Source organism: Pelobates fuscus, chromosome 7, assembly GCF_036172605.1.
Source record: "Pelobates fuscus isolate aPelFus1 chromosome 7, aPelFus1.pri, whole genome shotgun sequence".
In the NCBI taxonomy this organism is placed as follows: Eukaryota; Metazoa; Chordata; class Amphibia; order Anura; family Pelobatidae; genus Pelobates; species Pelobates fuscus.
In genome coordinates this window covers 144,857,710-144,880,142 of record NC_086323.1, presented here as the reverse complement: position 1 = coordinate 144,880,142, position 22,433 = coordinate 144,857,710, and the positions used below count along the sequence as shown (strand labels likewise).

At 38.4% G+C, this 22,433-nt stretch overlaps 1 protein-coding gene across 2 annotated transcripts in view; it reads right to left on the bottom strand.

Moving 5' to 3' along the window:
• The window catches only part of PDZRN3 (PDZ domain containing ring finger 3), a 247,371-nt gene that overhangs the window by 205,816 nt on the left and 19,122 nt on the right, over positions 1-22,433 (bottom strand). For both annotated transcript variants that reach the window (XM_063426757.1, XM_063426759.1), the window contains one exon: positions 13,470-13,577. In XM_063426757.1, coding sequence (XP_063282827.1) covers positions 13,470-13,577 — 108 coding nt within the window. The remainder of the gene's footprint in view (positions 1-13,469; positions 13,578-22,433) is intronic.

The following is a 22,433-nucleotide window of genomic DNA, read 5'->3' as shown; positions in this document are numbered from 1 at the left end:
GGTACGTTCAGCAGCTCCGTTAGACTGAGGGTGATAGGCCGAGGAGAAGTTCAATTTGATGCCCATTTGAGAACAAAAGGATCTCCAGAAACGTGAGACAAATTGAGAGCCTCTATCAGAAACAATCTCCGAAGGAATCCCATGTAGGCGAAAAACCTCTCTTGCAAAAATCTCCGCCAATTCAGGAGAAGTCGGAAGTTTAGGTAATGGCACGAAATGGGCCATCTTAGTAAATCTATCCACTACCGTGAGAATAACAGTCTGTCTCTTGGAAGCAGGCAAATCAACGATAAAGTCTATGGACAAACAGGACCAAGGTTTCTCAGGAATGTCCAAGGGGTGTAACAGGCCACATGGGGATGTATGAGGTAGTTTAGTCTTGGCACACGTTTCACAAGCTGCGACGAACTCCTCAATATCTTTTCGAAGTGAAGGCCACCAGAAATCCTTGGATATCAAAGAGTATGTCTTGCGAATACCAGGATGGCCAGCTATTTTACTTTCGTGAAAACACTGTAAGAGCTCCAGTTGAAGTTCAGGAGGAACAAAGTTTCTTCCCTCAGGAGTGTTTCCGGGAGCTAGATGTTGTGACTTCAAGATCTGGTCAAGTAGCGGAGAATGAATTTTGAGACTGGTATTAGCAATAATATTGCATTTGGGTACAATGGAGGACATAAGTGGTTCAACTGAAGCAGAGGGCTCATATTGGCGAGATAGCGCATCGGCTTTAGAATTCTTTGACCCAGGTCTGTAAGTCAGAACGTAATTGAAATGGGTAAGAAACAACGACCAACGAGCCTGCCTGGAGGACAACCGCTTAGCCTCTCCGATATAAGACAAATTTTTGTGGTCAGTTAGAATGGTAACAGGATGTAATGTACCTTCCAATAAATGTCTCCACTCTTTCAAAGCCTTGATAACCGCTAGTAATTCTCTGTCACCAATGTCATATCTGCTTTCAGTACCGGTCAATTTTTTAGAGAAAAATCCACATGGATGTAATGGTTTATCAACCCCCAACCTTTGAGATAGGACAGCACCTAAACCAGTCTCTGATGCGTCTACCTCAAGTAGAAAAGGCAGAGAAGTGTCGGGGTGAACTAAAATTGGAGCGGAAGCGAAAAGCTCCTTGAGAGTTTTGAACGCAAGGAGAGCTTCAGTAGTCCAATTCTTAGTATCAGCCCCCTGTTTGGTCATATTAGTGATAGGTGCGATAATGGAAGAATAGCCCTTAATAAAGCGCCTGTAATAATTAGAAAAACCAATAAATCTCTGTATGGCTTTAAGACCTTTGGGTAAAGGCCACTCTAGAATGGATTGGAGCTTATCCGGATCCATCTTAAATCCCTCCCCAGAGATCACATAGCCGAGAAAGGTTACCTGGGTTTGATCAAAGCTACATTTCTCCAACTTGCAGTACAAGCCATGCTGGAGAAGCTTGTGCAAAACCCTCCTGACTTGCTTGTGATGAGTCTCAATCTCACTAGAATGAATGAGTATATCATCTAGGTATACAATGACGCAATCTTGCTGAAATTCCCTAAGAACCTCATTTATCAGATCCTGGAAAACAGCTGGCGCATTGCATAACCCAAAAGGCATAACAGTATATTCATAGTGACCATATCGAGTATTGAATGCCGTCATCCACTCATGTCCCTGCTGGATTCTCACCAAGTTATATGCCCCTCTGAGGTCTAACTTGGTGAAAATTGTAGAGCCCTTCAAACGATCGAAGAGTTCGGTGATCAAGGGAATCGGGTAGGCATTTTTAATGGTTATCTTATTCAAGCCTCGATAATCAATACAAGGTCTCAAAGAACCATCTTTCTTTTTAACAAAAAAAAATCCAGCCCCGGCAGGGGAGGAGGACCTCCTGATGAATCCCTTGTCTAAATTCTCGTGAATATACTCCTCTAGAACTGAGTTCTCTTTTGTAGATAATGGGTATACATGACCTCTGGGAGGCATGGTACCAGGGAGTAGGTTAATTTTGCAATCAAAGGACCTGTGTGGGGGTAAGGTATCGGCTTTCTTTTTGTCAAATACTGCCTTTAAATCTAGATACTGAGGCGGAATTTGTGTCTCTGTAGGATTGTCAGAGGTATTCGATGTATTAGTTAATCCGAGAGGTAAGACCTTCCGCAAGCATTTCTCTTGACAATTCTCTCCCCACGAAACTATCTCCCCTGACTCCCAATTAATAATAGGGTTGTGTCTCCTCAACCAGGAGTACCCCAGGACTATGGGAATAGACGGAGAAGAAATGAGCATTAAGGATATATCCTCTTTATGTAGGATGCCAACAGTTAAGTTAATCGGTATGGTCTCATGGAAAATAACAGGCTCAAGTAACGGTCTACCATCGATGGCCTCAACAGCCAGTGGTGTCTCTTTTAACTGGGATGGGATAGCATGCTTGGCAACAAAACCCTGATCTATAAAGCTCTCAGCAGCTCCAGAATCGATTAGTGCCATAGTCTTTACTACTCCCTTCTCCCACCTCAAAGAAACGGGTAACAGAAGCCTGAACTCTTTGTAATTGTGAATAGAGGACAAAGTAGAAACACCCAAGGCCTGTCCTCTAGAGAAACTTAGGTGCGAGCGTTTCCCGAACGATTAGGACAATTTAGGCGTAAATGTCCTCTGACTCCACAATACATACATAAACCCTCCCTTCTTCTGTACTGTCTCTCTCTCTCTGTGAGATGAGTACTGCCTATCTGCATAGGTTCAGAAATACGTAAGTCCTCGAACTCAGAATTTTGAAAGGTAGGCGCTAGTTTAAAGGAGGGTCTACGGGTCCTATCTCGAGTGTTCTGCCTCTCTCTTATGCGTTCATCAATACGAGATATAAAAGAAATTAAATCCTCCAAATTCTCAGGGAGTTCTCTAGTAGCGACTTCGTCAAGAATTACATCTGATAACCCATTCAGAAACACATCTATATAAGCCTGTTCGTTCCACTTAACTTCTGCCGCCAAGGACCTGAACTCTAGTGCATAGTCCACAAGTGTTCGATTGTCCTGTCTAAGGCGCAACAGTAATCTAGCTGCATTGACCCTTCTACCAGGAGGGTCAAAAGTTCTTCTAAACGCAGCTACAAAGGCATTATAATTATAGACTAGTGGATTATCATTCTCCCATAAAGGATTGGCCCATCTCAGAGCTTTCTCAATGAGTAAAGTAATAACAAATCCAACCTTCGCTCTATCTGTAGGATAAGAGCGGGGTTGTAATTCGAAATGGATGCTAATCTGGTTCAGAAAACCACGGCACTTCTCCGGTGACCCGCCATAACGTACTGGTGGGGTAATACGGGAAGAAGCACCTACAGTGGCTACCTCTAGACCTGAGACTGCAGGAGAAATAGAAGGAGTACGTGTCTCCTCAGGTGGGTTACTAGCACGAGACAAAAGTGCCTGTAGTGCTAGGGCCATCTGATCCATCCTATGCTCCATGGCGTCAAACCTGGGATCAGAAGAACCAAGCTGACTGTTTGTACCTGCAGGATCCATTGGCCCTGTCGTAATGTCAGGATCGGGACAGGGATCCAACACGCAGGGTACAAAGAGTGGAAAGGTACGTATACCGGGCCTTAGAATGGCCGGACTAACGTACCGAGAGTAATAGAGAATAGTCAGAGACAAGCCGAGGTCGAGGGAACGAGAAGACAGATAAGCGAGAGACAAGCCGGGTCAAGGGATAACAGAGAAGCAGGGTAGTACAACAAGCCGAGTCAAAACCAAATAGAGCAAACTAGAATACCAGAGCACTGAGTGACTAGACAAGCTAGAACCACGACAGGGCAATGAGCTGAAGAGAGAAGCAAGCTTAAATACCCTGGCTCCGGATGGTAAGCACGCCTCTGACAAGTGCCGATTGGATATCGGACACTTGAGTGACAGGTCGCTCGTGATAGCGTCATGACGTCACGTATTGAGCGTCCTGCTAGAAAAGGATGTGGATTCCTCGCGGCCGGTGTTTAAGTGGGTGGATGAACCGCGAGGAACGGAGGAAACAGCTCGCCTGGATGGATAAACCACCAAGTCTCTACCTCCCTTAGAGGTAGAGGCCTCAGGTACCCTGACAGGAGTGTCCCTTTAAAACAAAGATTGCCAGTAGTGTGAGAATATATAATCACTAGAAGCTGGTAATGATTGTAGAAAATGTCTGCTTTAACGCCATCAGTAGGCCTGTTGAATTGCTGATAGGTATTTCTAACTTGACAAGTACAAGGATTGCCATGCTCCGCTAAACATTCTCTCCTAGGAATGAGCCATCTGTGGATTCCACATGTGTTCTCAAGTGGGCTAATTTGGCATTGTATCTCTTTCTGAGGCCTCAGACCCATACAACAGCTGCCTGATGCTTATACATAGTTTACACTCAGATATGCCTTGTCTGAAATGAGAAATGATACTGTTACCTGATTCTACAGAGATCTTAAAGTTTAAGAAAAGCAAGGACAGTCTTAAGAAGTAGCAAAGAAGAAAAACAATGCAACAGTGATAGACTTAATTAACCCATACCTTCCAAATGTCATAGTATCTGAGACATGTCTTAATAAGGTGGGCCTGAGGGGGTTCCTAAATCAGGACTCTTTCCACCAGATCTGGAACACTTGGGAGGTATGCTGATCCCTATGTTGCCAAATTGTTTCACCCACCTAATTTTTCTGTTTTGCTCGAATGAAACAAAAGTTGGGGATAATAATGGGGGTCAAGTTACAGCACAAGACTACATACTGCAGAAGCCCACCACAATGCCAATATACCCCATTTTTTTGGCATGTTCTTTCCTAGCAACCTAATGCCTGCTCTTAGGAGATGAATCCACTTACTTTGGAAATCCCACCACGTGGGACTCTTCAGTGTAAGATTAAATAGGGCCCTGGAATGAGGCATCTGTGATAGTGAGGGGTGCAAAATCGGGGAGTTGGCCTGGACTTCCAATTAAACAATGATTTATTGGTGTAATTAATATATACACCCCCACGCACATACATATATATACACACACACACACATATATATACACCCCCACACCAATAGGGTTGCACTCTCCTGTACATACATACATACACACACACACATGGTGCTGCTGGGGCCAATTCATACGACATACAAGATCCGGTGCATTCACTCATTCATTAAACAGCAAAGCTCACAGAAAGCAATATTTTTTTAATTTCTTTTAAAAGCATCTCGGAGAGTGATGAGAGTTTTGATCCACAGCTGTGGGATTGCTTGGGGTAGTTATCCCTTCCCTTGAACTGAAGGGGTGGGAAATAAATAAAAAAAAAAAGTGAAAATCTTGCATAGCTGTGAAAACAAGAAGGCTTTGAAAAAGCGGCTGTCTGCTAGAATGAAGCTTTTATAGCAAGAACATCTGCAAGTAAACATCAGCATAATTCATTTACTGTGAAACTGTGAACATATAAATACCACAAGTTTGTCTTGAGATTCAGAAAGTTAAATCATCCAAACACAGATTTGACCATTTGCAGAACTCAGTGGATAAGGAGGCACATAAAAATGTCAAATAAATAAATATATACACACACATGTGTGCATGTTAAGACTACTATATAGACTATATCATATGTAGGGGAATATGGAGTCATGTGGTATACGAAGTGCATTTGTGTAATACATGTATGTGTGATAGGGATATACAGACATATTACACATACATGCATTACACACAAAATATTTAATATATTCACATGACTCAGTATTTCCCCCCTGCTGAACTACACTTCTTAAAGATCTCTGGTCTTCTATCATTTGCTTTTGTCAGACTTGTTATTACCATAATCTGACCATTGTCTTCTCCTGGTTCAGAAGTATCCTCACTACCTTTAACCCCTTAAGGACCAAACTTCTGGAATAAAAGGGAATCATGACATGTCACACGTCATGTGTCCTTAAGGAGTTAAAGAACTCTAAACTGCCCACATCCTTCAATGGTCTCTTATCCCTTCCACCCGGGGTGTTCAAATCTGGCCAGTCACATCTTTCCAGTTCTAAAGATGTATTTTCCTAGCAATCTTTAATCTTTGATCTAACTCAAAGCCTTCTAGCATCATAAACACTACAATAAACCATGGTGGTTATGGTGCTACGGGTGTCAAATTCAGTCTTCTTTTCCTTGCTTGCACATTAACTGCCAATAAATAGCCGATATAAATTATATACAATGAATATGTTACTCCATAGAGCAAATAAAAAAATAAATAGCAAGTTTTGTAGCTTGGGAAGTGGTCTTATACAAATGCAAGCATAGTGATTCGTATTATTTCGTTTAAGAAAGGTATTTCTAGCAATATCAGATAACAAAACAAAAAAAAGAAGAAAAAAAAAAGAAAAATTTAAATAATGATAATTGACAGTCTGATATCCGAAAAGTCATAGTAATATTCACTTTTTGTTCATCCTTGGCATTGACCATCACCATAATTAAAAATGATTTCTGAAATTTAACTGGTCATTACTTGGAGGAAACAAAAAAATAAAATAAAAATAGCACTTCTAACACTTAAAAATCATACCAGCAAATTGAGTTTTAATAATGGAGGCATTTTGTCATGATCTGTTCAGTAGCCTATCTAAAATTGGGAACAGAAGTTTTAAAATGTAAACCATTGGCCCACAAATCAGTCACAAATTACAAAAACGTGGGCTTTGCCACTTCAAAGCCAATTAGTATTGTAACCATTTCTGTTAGACTTGAAACCCTAAGGATGTTTCAATTTCTAAGTCCTCAAAACAAACATAATTAGTCATCAAAAAACACTTTACCTTAAACGTACAATGATTTATTAAAGATATAATTGTGTTGGATTACAGTGCTCTTCCTCAAGTAAATAACAAAAGCAATTATTTAAGAACATAGGCGATGGTTTGTTCCCAACTCCAATTTTGCAAACCAATGCAGTGTGAACTTCATCCATTCCAAATTGCTGAACGGTTTATTATTATAAGACATTTAGGTCCCATTTTTTAACAGGACTGATTTAATATACATTTTAAACTTCTTTTCAGGCAAGTAAAATCCAATTGGCTCTTCAAACCATATTCAAATTATATGCATAATGTAACGTGTTTTTTTTTTGCCACCTTTTAACATCAGCATGATCTGATGGTCTGCCTACAGTCACTTGCATGTTGAGTGTTCACCCCAAATATAAACTTTAGACACACATTTGGGATGCTGCGGTCTGTTAAAACAATACATTAATATCATTAGCCTTATACTGGGGCTGTATTTTAATTGCCTGGGTAATAAAGAGTTAAATGCATCCCTATTTCCATATGCAAAACTATTAAACCTGATCTCCCTGTTTACATTTGCTGCTGCTAAGTAGCTATCTGCATAGAGTTTTCATTGTCTGTGGGAGACTCTCTTGCATACCTGGAGTCACTTGTAAAAGCATTCCTCCTAAATGTTCTTTTTTTGGGGATGGAGGAAGATTGCTTCAAACCTTATGAATACGTGTCTAGAAAAATAAATATAAAAACCCACAAACATTTCCTCTAATTCACCAGTTTATAGTGTATTTGGTGCAACAGAGTATTTATTAGCGACTGCCTCATTAGAACAGTCAATGTCTACAGGTTTTGGTATGCTTAAAAGCACTTTTTTTAAGTCGCTTAAAAAACAAAAACACATAATTTTCATTGCAGTTCTAATGTGGAAGAAGATGTCATTTTTTTGAATACTTATTTTAGAATAAGAAAGTTAAATTTTTTTATTTTGTATTTTTGCTGTGAATGAGAGTAGTACAGACAGGCTGGAGGTACAATTGGAGTAGTAGATTAGATAAGCACAATTTTATAATATATCAACAAGAGATAACAGTTAGGAAGGTTTCTTGTCTGGTCTAACTAGCTAATATACAGGCTAGGCGACTGGTGTGGTATATGGCTAGGTGAGGTATTGTAAAATAAACATGCTGTGCTACAATCAGACTATTCTGAAGATTGAATTTTCACTGTGGTCTGGAACCCTCTTCAAAGGCATGCTGCTCTTTAAACTCTACAGTCTTGGTTGTGTGACATGGCAGGTCTACCATAACTGCACCATCATGGTATAGAGCGTTCAGAAGGCTTTAGATTGTATTCCATTCATCCGATGCCCTCTGTTGGGAAACGTCAGGAGCCCGCCAGTGGGCCGTTGCTGCACGGATGCTAATGAGGGTGTCACTCCAGCCCCGGCTGGTGTGTTGGCCTGCATCTCTTGGCCAGAAACTCTGTGACTTCTGGAGCCAGAGTTTTCTTCACGTGTGGGAGTGACGCTTGTGCCTCCGTAAATGTGAGCGATGCTTCCGGGTTCTCACCCCTGAGGCCTGCAGCCCAGGTAGAGTATGAGTGGATGGGTGTAGCCTATGGGTTCTTCCCTCACCCCCAGCTGCCTACGGCTTCGCTCACCCGTCTGAGTCTTGCAGGTCGGTCTGGGCTACTCGCTGCCGCTCCCAGAGTCTGTCCCAGAAGCGGCTGAAAAACGCCTCCAGACGCTGAGAAGTGTCATTGTGATGCCTTTGATTCGGTAGCATGCTCTGCCCGCGTGCTGTGCTATCAGTCGCCATCGGAGGTGCGCCTTGTGAGGGGCAACTCCACTGTGTCATAACATCAAGCTTAGGGTGCGATCTGGGCTGACTGATCCAGACACCCAGTGAGGACCGGGATGACCCCCACTGGTCCACAGGGGGGTGGGTGGTGGGAGTAGGAGGTAAGTGCGCTGAGGAGCCTTTGCGCGGATGTGCCATCGAGGAGAGCGGCCGCAGTTAAGCCTCGGTCGTATAATATGGGTTCCCGGGCAGTGTTAGTCTTGAGCTAGGTGTCATTCGATGCACCCGGGTCTCCCAGACACGTCTATTGCCCTCCAGACGGTGAATGCACCAGTTTTTTTTTTTTTCCCCTTCCCCCCTGTATATGCAGTGTTTGTCAGAAGCTGATTCTCAGCACGTCCATGAGACCCAGAAGCTAGGCTCTGCCCCCCTGAAATATTTTTTTGAATGTCCATTTATGGGAGACACAAATATAAATGACACACACACACGTATTTTTCATTGTAAAGCTCCAGGATGCTATATAAAATGAAATCAGAAATTAAAGCCCTCCCCACCCCAAAAAAAAAAAAATATATATATAAAAAAAATATTATAAAAAAAAAATAAGAATAAAACATTCCCACGAAACAGGGCACATGTACATAAAAGTCAGTGTGTCACTTTAGTTCTGTGCTATTCAAAGTTCCCAAAATCATCTGCAGCTGACAGCATTACCAGCTGGAATAGACAGGCTATCTTATATGGCGGAACAAATTAGGAAAAGTCAACCAAACTAATATTGGTGAAGAAGGTAGATAAAAGAAGAATCAACATTTAAGTCACCCTAGACATCACAGCTGAAGAAAATCTATACTGACTACTGAGAAACAGTGGTAGTTAATATAAAGCAACCGCAGCAAATGCCAAAACAAATCCAACATAAGCTTACAGAATAGATCTTTACAGGCTCCATATAGTCTCCTAAGCTACGCAGCCTTCTACAACTTTGCCTAAGTAAAGCCTCTGTTAAAGGAACACTATAGTCACCTAAATTACTTTAGCTAAATAACGCAGTTTTAGTGTATAGATCATTACCCTGCAATTTCACTGCTCAATTCACTGTCATTTAGGAGTTAAATCAATTTGTTTCTGTTTATGCAGCCCTAGCCACACCTCCCCTGGCTATGATTGACAGAGCCTGCATGAAAAAAAAATGGTTTCACTTTCAAACAGATGTAATTTACCTTAAATAATTGTATCTCAATCTCTAAATTGAACTGTAATCACATACAGGAGGCTCTTGCAGGGTCTAGCAAGCTATTAACATAGCAGGGGATAAAAAAAATCTTAAACAGAACTTGCAATAAGAAAGTCTAAATAGGGCTCTTTACAGGAAGTGTTTATGGAAGGCTGTGCAAGTCACATGCAGGGAGGTGTGACTAGGGTTCATAAACAAAGGGATTTAACTCCTAAATGGCAGAGGATTGAGCAGTGAGGCTGCAGGGGCATGTTCTATACACCAAAACTGCTTCATTAAGCTAAAGTTGCTCAGGTGACTATAGTGTCCCTTTAATTTGGAGACCCCAAGTTTTAGGGGAGTAAATGGCAAGTCCCCTTCATCCTATTGTCATTAATAACCTCAACCAAAGCCCATAGATTTGAGTGTGGGCATAGCAGGTCCACCATACTGCTTAATTTTTTACATAGCCCCCCCACCCGCCTCCTATGGTTGAGGCTGGGGCACAGTTTAGTGTCCCACCAGATGGATTTTAGAGAAGTTCCCCACTGCTCACGGATGAGGAATGGGGAGAACTTTAGAATTCAGAAAAATTACCCGAAATTCACACAATTCACTATTTGACATAAACCAAATACACTAGTCTAAAAAGCACTTATATTTTGGTTACACCTCGAATATACAGTAAGTAGAAAGAATCATATCCACATTCTTCTGTATTTGGCTAGCTACTTGTGTGCATTTTAATAAATCTACAATGAAAAACACAATAAACAAAAGCAACGCAAAAAACAAAATTAAAATGTAAACAGGATGAATTCAGACTGTGAACCGAGTTGATTTATTCACCCCTCCCAAAATCCCAATACAATTTACTCAGCACATTATAAGCAGATAAATATATTTCTGCTGCCAAAACACAAATCTTCAACAGCTGTATTGCTGACGCCGTTATCATTTTTTAATCACATTGTAAGCAAAATTCCCTCATCCAAAATCTCACCAAAAAAAGCTTGCGCAAAACTTTTTTTTTGTTCTTTTAAACAATACTTCTGAATAAATGTTTTTAAAGTACAAAATTAAACTTTCTTGTAAACAAAAGAGGAAATATATTTTTTTTTCCAAAAAATAAATGCCTTCCACTAAGCACAATATTTTTTTTATCCTTGCTTCACCCTACTCCTCCCATATGCACCTGAAATAAATAAATCACCCCAGGCCTTAGCTGTGCAATGTTTCTTCAAATCTCTGTCTATTGAGGAAAGTCTGTGGAATATTGGCCCATCAAGCTTAAAAACTGTCACACATCAAGCCTCGAGCAAGGCTATGAGCCAAATGCAGATTAAGAACGTACATTAAAACAAATTGATAAAATTAAAGCAGTTTGAAGATCAGAGGGAATTCTTTGGCATTCAATATGGTTGAACAACATATCACTTCTAAATTTCATCTCACATTTCATTCATTATGTTGAGATGCACAGAGAAAGACCTTCTTATGTGTGGATTCCAGGGAAAATCATCAGGGATATTTTGGATCCATCACCAGGTCTTAAAAGTCCTAATTGGTATACACTATTACACTAGAGGTCTTAAAATGATGAGGATTACTCATTGCGTATCTGAACAAATGACCACATTACTAAACGTAAATGGTTTCAATCTATCTGATAATCGTATTTACGTTTTTAGACGTTGACTGCAGTAGTTTCAAGTTGCTCATCCATGAAAAAGATTAAATCTCCTTTTCTTGAACCCAATTCACAGTACACCTTCAGAGTAGCTCAAGTAATTTTTTTAAAATAAAGGCACAATTGAAGAATTTTTAAACACACCTTACTGATCACATTTTCTAAAAAAATAATTTTCAATTAACATTTAAGAAAAAGCCAGCACTTACAGGACCTATTTGTTTTTAATATACAATTTATATACTTTTAACGAGGGTCAAATATGTGGTTCCACAAAAGTGTATCATGTGCCACCACATTGAGGATAACATTTGCATACTTCCTCATACACACACAACTCACAAGTCCGACAAACACAGTAAATCAATGTGCAAGCTGCAAAATCACAAGTGCAAATTAGGCAATCGGCTGATATGCAGAAACGTCCATAAACACCTCCTGCTATCAAAGATTCTCATGTGAATATATTTAATGAAATAGGACGACAGACAACAAAATACATTTTGAGACACAGGTTGCATGTAAAAGAAAACAAAACAAACATTCTCAGACCTTTACAGATACACCTATATTGTTTGGGAAAATTATGCAACTATGCAAATCTTTATGAATGGAGCGGTACTGATTGAATTAGAGTGTCAGCTGACCACTCCATGCAAATTAGCAGTGCCCCTGCCCAGTGGCACTCCACTGGAGAGCAACCTTTGGACTTATACCCTTTGAGAATGGTCTTACACACACCCCCTCCCCCAATTATTTTTTCTTATGTATTTTAAATGAAACAATGTAGATTTATTTTATCTAGACACCCTTTAACAATATCACAAAATAATTTCATCACATTTTAATAGATCTTCATTCAATATCATTTTCAGATACAATGTCCCAGAATGTAGGTGCAGTATAAATTAAATTTGCATTAGAAAACAATACCATAAAATTAAGTAAATATAACAACAAGATTACAAGATTGCAGTGGTCACTCTAGACTAGTGTCAAATATAAGTGATAACAATTAAACTACAAATGATGATTGTATAATATTGCTTCATTTACAACACTAATAATCTTAAGTAACATTCCCATCACTGTACATTACATTACTATATAACCCATAGCAGTATACAAACCATATTTTATTTAATATAATATATTTAATCACAATACAATTCACAAAAACATAAGTGGAAAAACTGGAGGCTAGCAAACAATGAATTATGGCACTGTATAAAAAGAATGCAAATTCCAAAGATGTAACTTGACACATGCCAATACTAAATGTCTAGTCGGGTGTCTTTTTTTACTCCCCTAAAACAAGTAAACAAAATATTTTAAGGCAAAAAATGCATTACATTAGACAGTGCATTGACACACAAAATGAAGAAACTTTCATACCTAGTCTCAGTCTTTGAATACATAACAAAGACAGTTTAATGTAAACCTCATTTAATTTAACTAAAAAGGTTATCATGATCTCAGAAACCAAAGGCTATATTTGCTATACCTGGTCTTTCCCATATTAAAAACATTCTGACATTGATGTCACCCACAGCCAGGACATCATGTCCAAGACTAACCGGGTTTATCTAAAAGACAGTGAATATTCATCTTAGAAAATGAGCACCCCTCAATGTCCTTCACTTACATTTAGACACTTGTTTAAGAATCTGGTAAATGTGCATACACTGAAATTTTAACACAGAGTCTTCAACGATCTTATTACAGCAAGACACAGGATCCCAAGACATAATGTTAAATGATCTTTACTTCCCAGTTAGTCAAGACATGTATCCAGCATCCAAGCCAGTTTCCTAAATTTAGAAAAGGTATTCTTCAAGACCTGAAGGTCAACAGTTATCCTGTCGGAGCAGAATTTAACACATTCGTTCCAAATGATAGTTAAGATGTTATGTGACTTCCTTTTAACAAAGAGGTCATGGACTTCTAATCAGCTTTAACAGGGAACTAAGCCCTTGGTGTTTACATACCTCAATAATCCTGTCATGAATTTGAAGTCCTCCTTCTTTGGCTGCAGGTCCACTGTCAACTATTTTAGACACATAAATTCCTTCACCTGACTGTCCATCCGGATTGTCCTAATAAGAGAATACAGTACACAAATATTTATAAGAACTAAAACCACTTATTTTGGATTATTTTCATTTATTAAAAAAATAAATAAAAAAAATTCTGCATTATTATTCTATATGAGAAGATGAACACCCCCTCTCTCCTCCCCCCCCCCCTCTAAAAAAAACCCCACAAACATTCTCTTCGAGTTACAGCCAGTTGTATTATTTATACAGGGCCAACACACTCATCAATGCTTCAAGGGACACTATAGTTTTAGGATACAAACTGTTCACTTTAAGCACCATAATTAGTAAATTTTATTGTGTGTATGGTCCAAGTTGGCTTAGGATGCAGGTTTTTCGGTTATGGGGAGCCAGTTTCAATTCTCCATTAAAAGGGTGAGACTCACTTTTTTTGTCATACATTGCCACCTCAAAACAGACTGAAGAAAAAAAAAAAATATATAAAATAAAAAAATCTATCTTGATTAAAATGAAACCTGTGTGTACTAAAATGTGAACGTTTTATTATTATTTTGCAATCTGGATTGAACTGGATTTTTAATATTACATTGAAGAAGAAAAACAAAAGTTAATTGCATGGAAAAAAAAAGTTAAGTTTAAATGCTAGAATTTATAGAGAAGAGACAGTTTGTCTTTAAATCTATCATTAAAGTTATCAAATAGAAATTAAACCAATACATAACCAATGTTTTCACACTGATGAACCACTTATTTTGGGTCACTGATTATTAGATATGTATCTACCTTACTTCAATGTCAAAGACAAGTTGGCAGTCAGACTATCTTCCTGTAGTTCATCCAACCTGTTCATCCTTACATACCAAAGAACAAGCTATGACAATTATGTCTTGAGGAATCTAAACTGTGCAGTAATTCCTAACATGATTATTTGGTGTTTTTACATATTTCGCAAAGAATGCCTGAAGCAATGTAGGGTGCTTCCTTCCCAACAGAAAAGGGCAACATCAGTCACTTACTAAAAACAATTCCGTGCATGCTGATTTGTTTTTACTTAGTTGGTCAAATATGCAATGAAATTATGCATCTGCAATAACTACAGTTTTAAAGAGCCAACATAGTTAACAGTGCAGAACAGTGGGAAACTGTACTAAAATAGCAACGCATGCAAAATACACATGCAATGGCGTTTAACCTAGTCATTTGTAATAAGCTGCCAATTTATTTCATTACACATCCAAACCTCTCAACCCTACCGCATTTATAGTTCAAAATGTGGGGTCCTGTTCTGCTGTTCCACCTTAAGACTATGGTGTTCCATTTATGGAGAAATCAAAATCCATAAAACAAACACATGGTCACTCTGTGTTGGTTATAACTCAGGGCATTTTCCCATGTGCAGGGCGCAGCTTATAAGGCGAAGAGTGTGACTGGCTAATAGGCAAACAGGCAGCTAGAGGGAGTGTTAATTACTTGCCTTATTCCTACTCCCCCTGCCTACATACCTGAAAATAATATTTGGATATATTCACATGCATGCGCTATACATCACCTACAATGGATTTTAGTCACTAAACAGTGACTGGACAACCAATTTGAATTTGGCTTAAAATGTATGAGCAAGGGTCATGGCCACAAGCCTCTTTATAAGAGGACAGCATTATCTTTTCATGAGCTTTAGATTTCAGATACCCTTTGCTGTATGTCAGCTATTATAGGTTTTTAAATAAAAGTTATTAAGTTGACAATTTGACCTTATAAATAAATACACATATATACAATATAATGCTCAGTACCTGAAGTACTCTGGACACACAAAGGGTTACACACTAAATTGAGATCAGTTAGGAATACAAGGCAAAATTCTAATTTAAAGAGGATACTATATTCCCCAAAACAACTTTAGCTTGATAAAGCAGTTTTGATCTATAGATCGTGCCTCTGCAGTCTCACTGTTCAATTATCTGTCATTTAGGAGTTAAAATCACTTCTATCTCTGTTTATGCAATCCTAGACACACCTCCCATGGCTGTGACTCACACAGCCTGTATGAAAAATAATGGTTTCATTTTCAATCAAATGTTTGCTTACTTTAGAAGTTTTTATCTCCTGCTCTGTAAATTGAACTTGAATTACATACATTACATGAGGCTCCTGTAAGGTATAGCAAGCTATTAACAGAGCAGGAGATAATACATTCTAAATTAAACATACTGCAATAAAGGAAGTGTAAACATTAGATGACTTGTTACAGGAAGTGTTTAGAAAGGCTATGTAGGGAACATACAGGGAGATGTGACTAGGGCTGCATAACAAAGTGATTTAACTTATAAATAGCAGAGAATTGAGCAGTGAGTTGTTCTTAACTAGACTGGAAGCATAGCGGACTATGATATTATAACGTAAGGCGATAACTAAAAATAAATGTCATACCTTTGGTATCATCTATAAAAAGTGTTGTGCCCTAAAATGTGGTCTATAGAAGTAAGAGGAGCAGTTACCATGGTAACCAGTAGAACCTACAGGGTTCTGAAAAGTAGTGCAAACATGGAAAAGGGGTGGCATCACAGAAATGCAAGTTATTTCTTAAAAATAATGTGTGATCCTGGCAGTTGATGGATTTGTTGCACGTCTTGAACTTTGCATTTTATGTACAGATCCTTATGTTTGTGTTGATTCTCTCACAGACAGAAGATAAACAAGGAGGAGACAGACACAAATACCTGGCAGAAGGTATTTATTGACTAGCAGGGCCTTTATCAAGATTTCATTAATGACCACAGAGAGGATTTTAAATGATTAATTCCTTGTAGGCTGATCTTATCTACACATGGTGTATTTCAAGCTTTCTGTGTTAGTAATTCAAAATGTTAGATCTATCTAATGTGTGGTGCTTGAGCTGATCCAATGTACAGCGCTCTGGAATGTGATGGTGCTATATAAATAATAATGCTTAATTTGTGACCCCCAATATTATTTAAAAAAAATAATAAAAAAAAATATATATATATATATATATATATATATATATATATATATATATATATATAAAAAAATTTTTTTTAAAGTCAGCAGATGCAGGGTTCCTTTTAGCCTCATTCTTGCAGACAGCGAGCACAGGTTTACGATGTAATGGCCTGCTGCTCTCTGTATTACCAAGATATTAGAGAGAGTGTGTAAAAACCACCAAGGACAATGTACCTCTCATTTCTACCAGTTATCCCAATATCACGAATGAAGAGAATGAGGACGAGATAGAGCCTGAAGCAGTAGGAGCCCCATGCACATATGTGCACATGTAAAAATATCACAGCACCTTTACAGTTAAGTCACTAATGGTTACCATGTAATGTATCTGATTTCATGCTGTCAATTCCATCCAGGCTAGAAAATGCAGTCAGGACAGCAAGTTACTCATTGGGGGATGGGAACAGAAGGGAAGAATTACTTTGCGACCCAAGGTTGCTTAGAGTTAAGGTAAGGCTTTTTTTTCCCTATACATCCAGATATGTTAATGGAAAATATTGATGGTTTTCGGTTTTATTGTGCTTCCACTAGTCACAGCAAATCCAAGAAACTGTTGGGGGTTTAAACTCCTGTTATCCTTCTCCAGATTTAAATGGATGGTAATGAGGCCTGAAGTCCAAAAGGAACACTCAAAGCCAGAGGTCCCCAAAAGATAGATCCCCAGATGTTGTAGAACTACAACTCACATAATGCTTTGCATACCTTTAGAATGACTAAAGCATCATGGAAGTAATAGTTTTAAAACATCCAGGGATCTACCTTTTGGGCATAGCTGCGAGTCTAGACACGTCATGTACAACTAATGTAGTGGTTTTGGTGCACACTTTTTTCCAGCAATGTAAAATATTTGCCATAAAACATGCCTTTAATGTCGGTCAGACTGACATTGACTAATATGCTTTGTCATAAAACAACTTTGTCATCATCATATGGTAGAATGAGGATTCAAAATTCTGTTCATGCTTCTCATATGGAAGCACTGAATTCAATTGCCGCGCATGTGCTGTTGGTACCGAATATTTAAGAGAGAAGTAATGGACAGAGCAAAAACGATCATAACTGATGATGCCAAAAAGGCAGCACAATGAAAGCTAAGTTTTTTTTTGTTTTTTTGTTTGTTTGTTTAACCTTACAACAGGGGAAGGGAGGGGGGTAGTTTAAAGCAAAGAGGGACGCTCTAATGTTAAAAATAAATATTTATTTTGTAACTTTAGAGTGTTCCTTAAACAGAAATTCACACAGTCGTATCCTGCTTACATATACATGAAATGTCAGCACTTTTACATTGAAGGCTGGAGAATCCTCCAGATTGTGTCAAACTGCACGTGTGAAGTTTTACTAAAACCACAACTGCGGAAATTCAAGGTGAATTTAAATTTTACGATCAAAATTACTGAACTGGGTAAACATTTCTCCAAGTCAGCTATGCTTCTAGTTCAGCTACTTTGACCTTAGAGTTCAAATTCACTTTGGACTCCTGACAAATCTCATTTTAGTGAATAACCCTGATAGTGTACTTGCACCATAACCACTCCAATAATCCATAGTGGTTAGGGTGATTAACTAGTACCTATAAATAAGACATAAATATATTTCTTTGTCAAAAAATTAGTTAATTTAAAACAACTTTTTAGAGCAATTTGATCAAAGACAAATCGACTGGCTGCCAAATATTTACAATGGCCATTATGCTTTGTCAAATCATGGCTGGAAAGTAATCATGGGAGCTGTAGTTAAGCAACTGCTAGGAATATAACAATTTTCGTGGTTTATGTGAAAGCTACCAGCTGTGTGATGCAGTGTTTCAGTTTACTTGAATTGTCAATATAAAAAATAAAATAAAATAAAAAAGTATATATCTCCCCAAATGTAACAGGGCAGAACAAAGCGACTATGTCTTTCTGGGCATCATGATTCCCAGTACATCAGAGTGTTTCTACCAGATAAACAGACAGTTTGAATGAGTTTATTGGCTTGAAAATCATTAACACATTATGGGTTACTTAATAACAAGCATGGCAGGTGAACATTAAAAGTGTTTGGTATTACACCCATCAATAATCACACCCTCACACACCCTCTGCAGAACACATCCTGCATCAGAAGATCTCAGGAAATTAAAAACTGCACCTGAATCTTACAGACCACGTTTTCCACTTGCTAAAGGCAAGAATGAAAGGGTTATTCACAGAAAGGTGAACTGTCAAGAATCTTATGATCAAAATAGCAAAAAAATGCTAAATTTGAAATGCCTTGAGAGCACTCCGTACAGTGCAAGTGTTCCTAAAGATGTGCGTGCTTGGGACATTTCCCTAGTGTTCCCAAAGTATACCAGAGCATGTTTTCCAACATTTTAATAATTTATCTTCTAGCTTCAATTTTTTATTTAGGATTTTGGAGGTGTTGATCATATCTATCAATATACGATTCGAAAGATACTTTGTATCCAGATCACCCAAATTCAATATACCCATCCAAAAGAGAACGAACAGTTTATATCTAGGGCTATCCTCCTGTTCTAAAGCAAGCCATGATTTATATCCCTGTTCCGTGTCTAGCCACTGTAAAAGATGAGTCGCCATACATGCTTCATGGATTTTATCTACACCTGGAAATGCTATTCCTCCCTTCTGATAGCTCCTTTGAAGAGTGTCAAAAGCTATCCTAGGTGGTTTATATGCCCAAATACATTTGGAAATCATGATTTGAAAACGGTTAAGGATACCTTTCCCCAGTCTATAAGGAATTGCCCTAAAATAATAAACGAGTTTAGGTATCAGGAATGCCTTAATCATATTTAATCTTCCTATCCATGAGGACTCAATCTTCCTCCATTTGTCTACCAATTGTTGCAAATCTCTTAGTAATTTATCGTAATTTGTTTGTATCGTCCTCTCTAAATCAAAAGATATTTTAATCCCCAAATAACCAATAGTGTCTTTTGCCCATAAAATTTGGAAATGTGCAGTCAGAAGATCTTTCTGAGCCTCAGATAAAAAAGAGGCTAAAATTAGAGTTTTTTTCATATTGACCTTATAGTTTGAGAAACTACTATAGATGGATATAACATCCAATACCGATGGAATTGAGACCATCGGATCCGTCAAGGTAAGGAGGACATCATCTGCAAAAAGGGAAACCATGGTTTCCCCATTAAGAGACTTAACCCCCCTTACATTATTATCCTGTCTGATCAAGGTGGCCAAGGGTTCAAGAATGGGTTGTAAGAATATATAACAGGGGAGCCAAAGGGCAGCCCTGTCTAGTACCATTTTTGACCTCAAAATGGTCAGACTCAACAAAAGAATTAATTATTTTAGCTGTAGAGCTCCTATATAACAACATAGTTTTTTGTCTAAACTGACCCTCTAAGCCAAATTGGCCCATGACAGAGTCCAGGAATCTCCAATTGACTCTGTCAAAGGCCTTCTCAGCATCGAGGGCCATAATGACAGATCCCCATTTATGCTCATTTATTCTATGTATTAAATTAAATATCCTACGTGTATTATCTGTAGTACCTCTCCCTCGCACAAATCCAGACTGATCAACATCAATCAGTTCTCCAATTACCTCTTTAAATCGATTGGACAAAATTTGAGAGAATAACTTTATATCCAAATTAATAAGAGATATAGGTCTATAGTTAGTAATACGTGTTGGGTCTTTCCCTACTTTGGGTATGGGAATAATTGAAGCCAATAACATCTCATTAGGGAAGGGGGTATCCGCGGACACCTTCGTAAACATCTCTAAAAGGATAGGGGAAATGAGTCTAGAAAAGGTTTTATAAAACATTGTTGAAAAGCCGTCTGGGCCTGGGGCCTTGTTCAATTTTAACTTATCTATTGCTTCGGTTATTTCTGATAGTGAAAATGGGGCATTCAGCATTTCCAACTTCCTATAGTTAATTTTTGGTAATCTAAGGTTACTCAGAAATATATCCATTTCCGCTCTACTCTTCCCTACCTCCTCCAGGTTATATAGGGATTTGTAAAATTCCGCAAATGCAAGCTGCAGATCTTGTTTGGTTGTTTAGTTCCACCGAACTGAACAACCTCAAAGTAACAGGACTGGTTATCTGATTGACAGCCAAGGTTAATTTATAACTGCGCTAATTCCTATTAAAGTCTTCATGATAATAATAATAATAATAATAAAATTAAGATAGACACTTCACACAAAGCACTTCAGCAAGCTAAAGTGGTTTAGACATCTGGAGTCTCCCTTTAAAGGAACACTCCAAGTTCCATAACCACTATAGCATGCTTTAGTGGTTACGATGCTTGAAGCATTCCTTTTAAGTTGACAGTCTGCACTTAACCCTCTAGTATGTCTAAGCATGCACACATACCCTGCCTACCAGGCTAATCAGGTCTGACACCACACTGGCAACAGCCTTAAAGAAACACGCCATCCTCCTAAAGCACGTTTTAATAAAAAGTGCATATATCACGAGAAATATCCACTTTTATAAATTACCTTAGTAACACCTCCTACCTGTCAAGCAGCCAGTGTTTCCTACTTCACTAGTTTTGAGATATAATTTAAAAAGGAAGTGCTCCTCCATGAGAAGCACTGCACTGGTTTCAAATGGCAATTGCTGCACCATGTATGTCAATCAGATTGAATAAAAGTTATCAGCATCGATAACGTCATGGGAGGAGGATTGGAGCTGCAGCAAAGATGCACTCCTGGCTTTTTTTTTTTTTGTCGTCCATGCGACAATTTATTTCCTAAATTCAGGACAGTGAGACGGTATCAACTGCATCAGGGCAGCTAGCAAGTATGCATTTAGTGTCAGTAGAGGTCTCTTTCTTTTAAAGAAGGCAAGAACCATGTTCTTGCAAGATATCTGTACTTGGCAGCGGTGCATACAAGGTCGTAAGAACAGCAAATTCATACAGAACTTTTTGGCATGCAAAGAACTCAAAAAAAATGCTTGTGGACAGAAAAACCTCTTTTAACCTCCACACAGGAACAGTGGACACAGTGGAAAAATGACCAGAATTGCTGCTAAGCATCATAGTAAAAGTTAAATCTGCTTAACTGGCATAGTGCCTTCTGAATTAAAAAAAAATAAATAAATAAAATTAAAATATGTCAGAGGTGGCCAAAAGTAGAACTCCCAAGATGCTTTGCCAGCCTCAGCTACAGAATGATCCTATAAACCTGGTGAATGACAAAGTAGACATCGCAACGTTGTTTTAGTTACTTAACTTGTAACAAAGTTCCTAATTTCATATTATAGGATACAAAATGTATGTTTTCAGAGTTTCCTTTCTCTAGAATCATATTATAATAAAAAAAAAAAAAAAAAAAAAAAATTACCCACACTATCTTACTGTATCATACACTTTTGGGCTTAGCTGTTCTATGGCAGAGGCATCTCAATTTCTACCCCCCCCCAAGATGTCACTGAACGACAACTCCCAAGATTCTCTTGCTATTTTTCAAAGCCTTTTCAAAAAGGGCACATGTCAGCCTAGTGTGCGTGTCATGCTGGCTCCTCTAAGTTGCTACAGAGACAAGTTAAGTTTCATAAGCATACGCACATTAAATGACACACTCGTGTTGCACATATTAGTGTGACAGGGAATTAAAATCAGGACTGTTCTATTAAATCTGTGATGTAGAGGGATATATCTGGCTACTGAAACTACACTAGATCTACATTACTTTCAGGCAGCAGGGGTCATAAAAATAAACTTATTTAGAAGAGCAGAAAAATGCATTTAAATGGGATTCATTTCTCGCTTTCCAAGTGGAATTTGTTGGCAAGAATACCAGCAAATCTATCCCTTATTTTAGGCTTGTCTTGTTTCCTTTTTGTTGTCACAGCTGCAGAATGTATGTCTACGCTAGTCTACA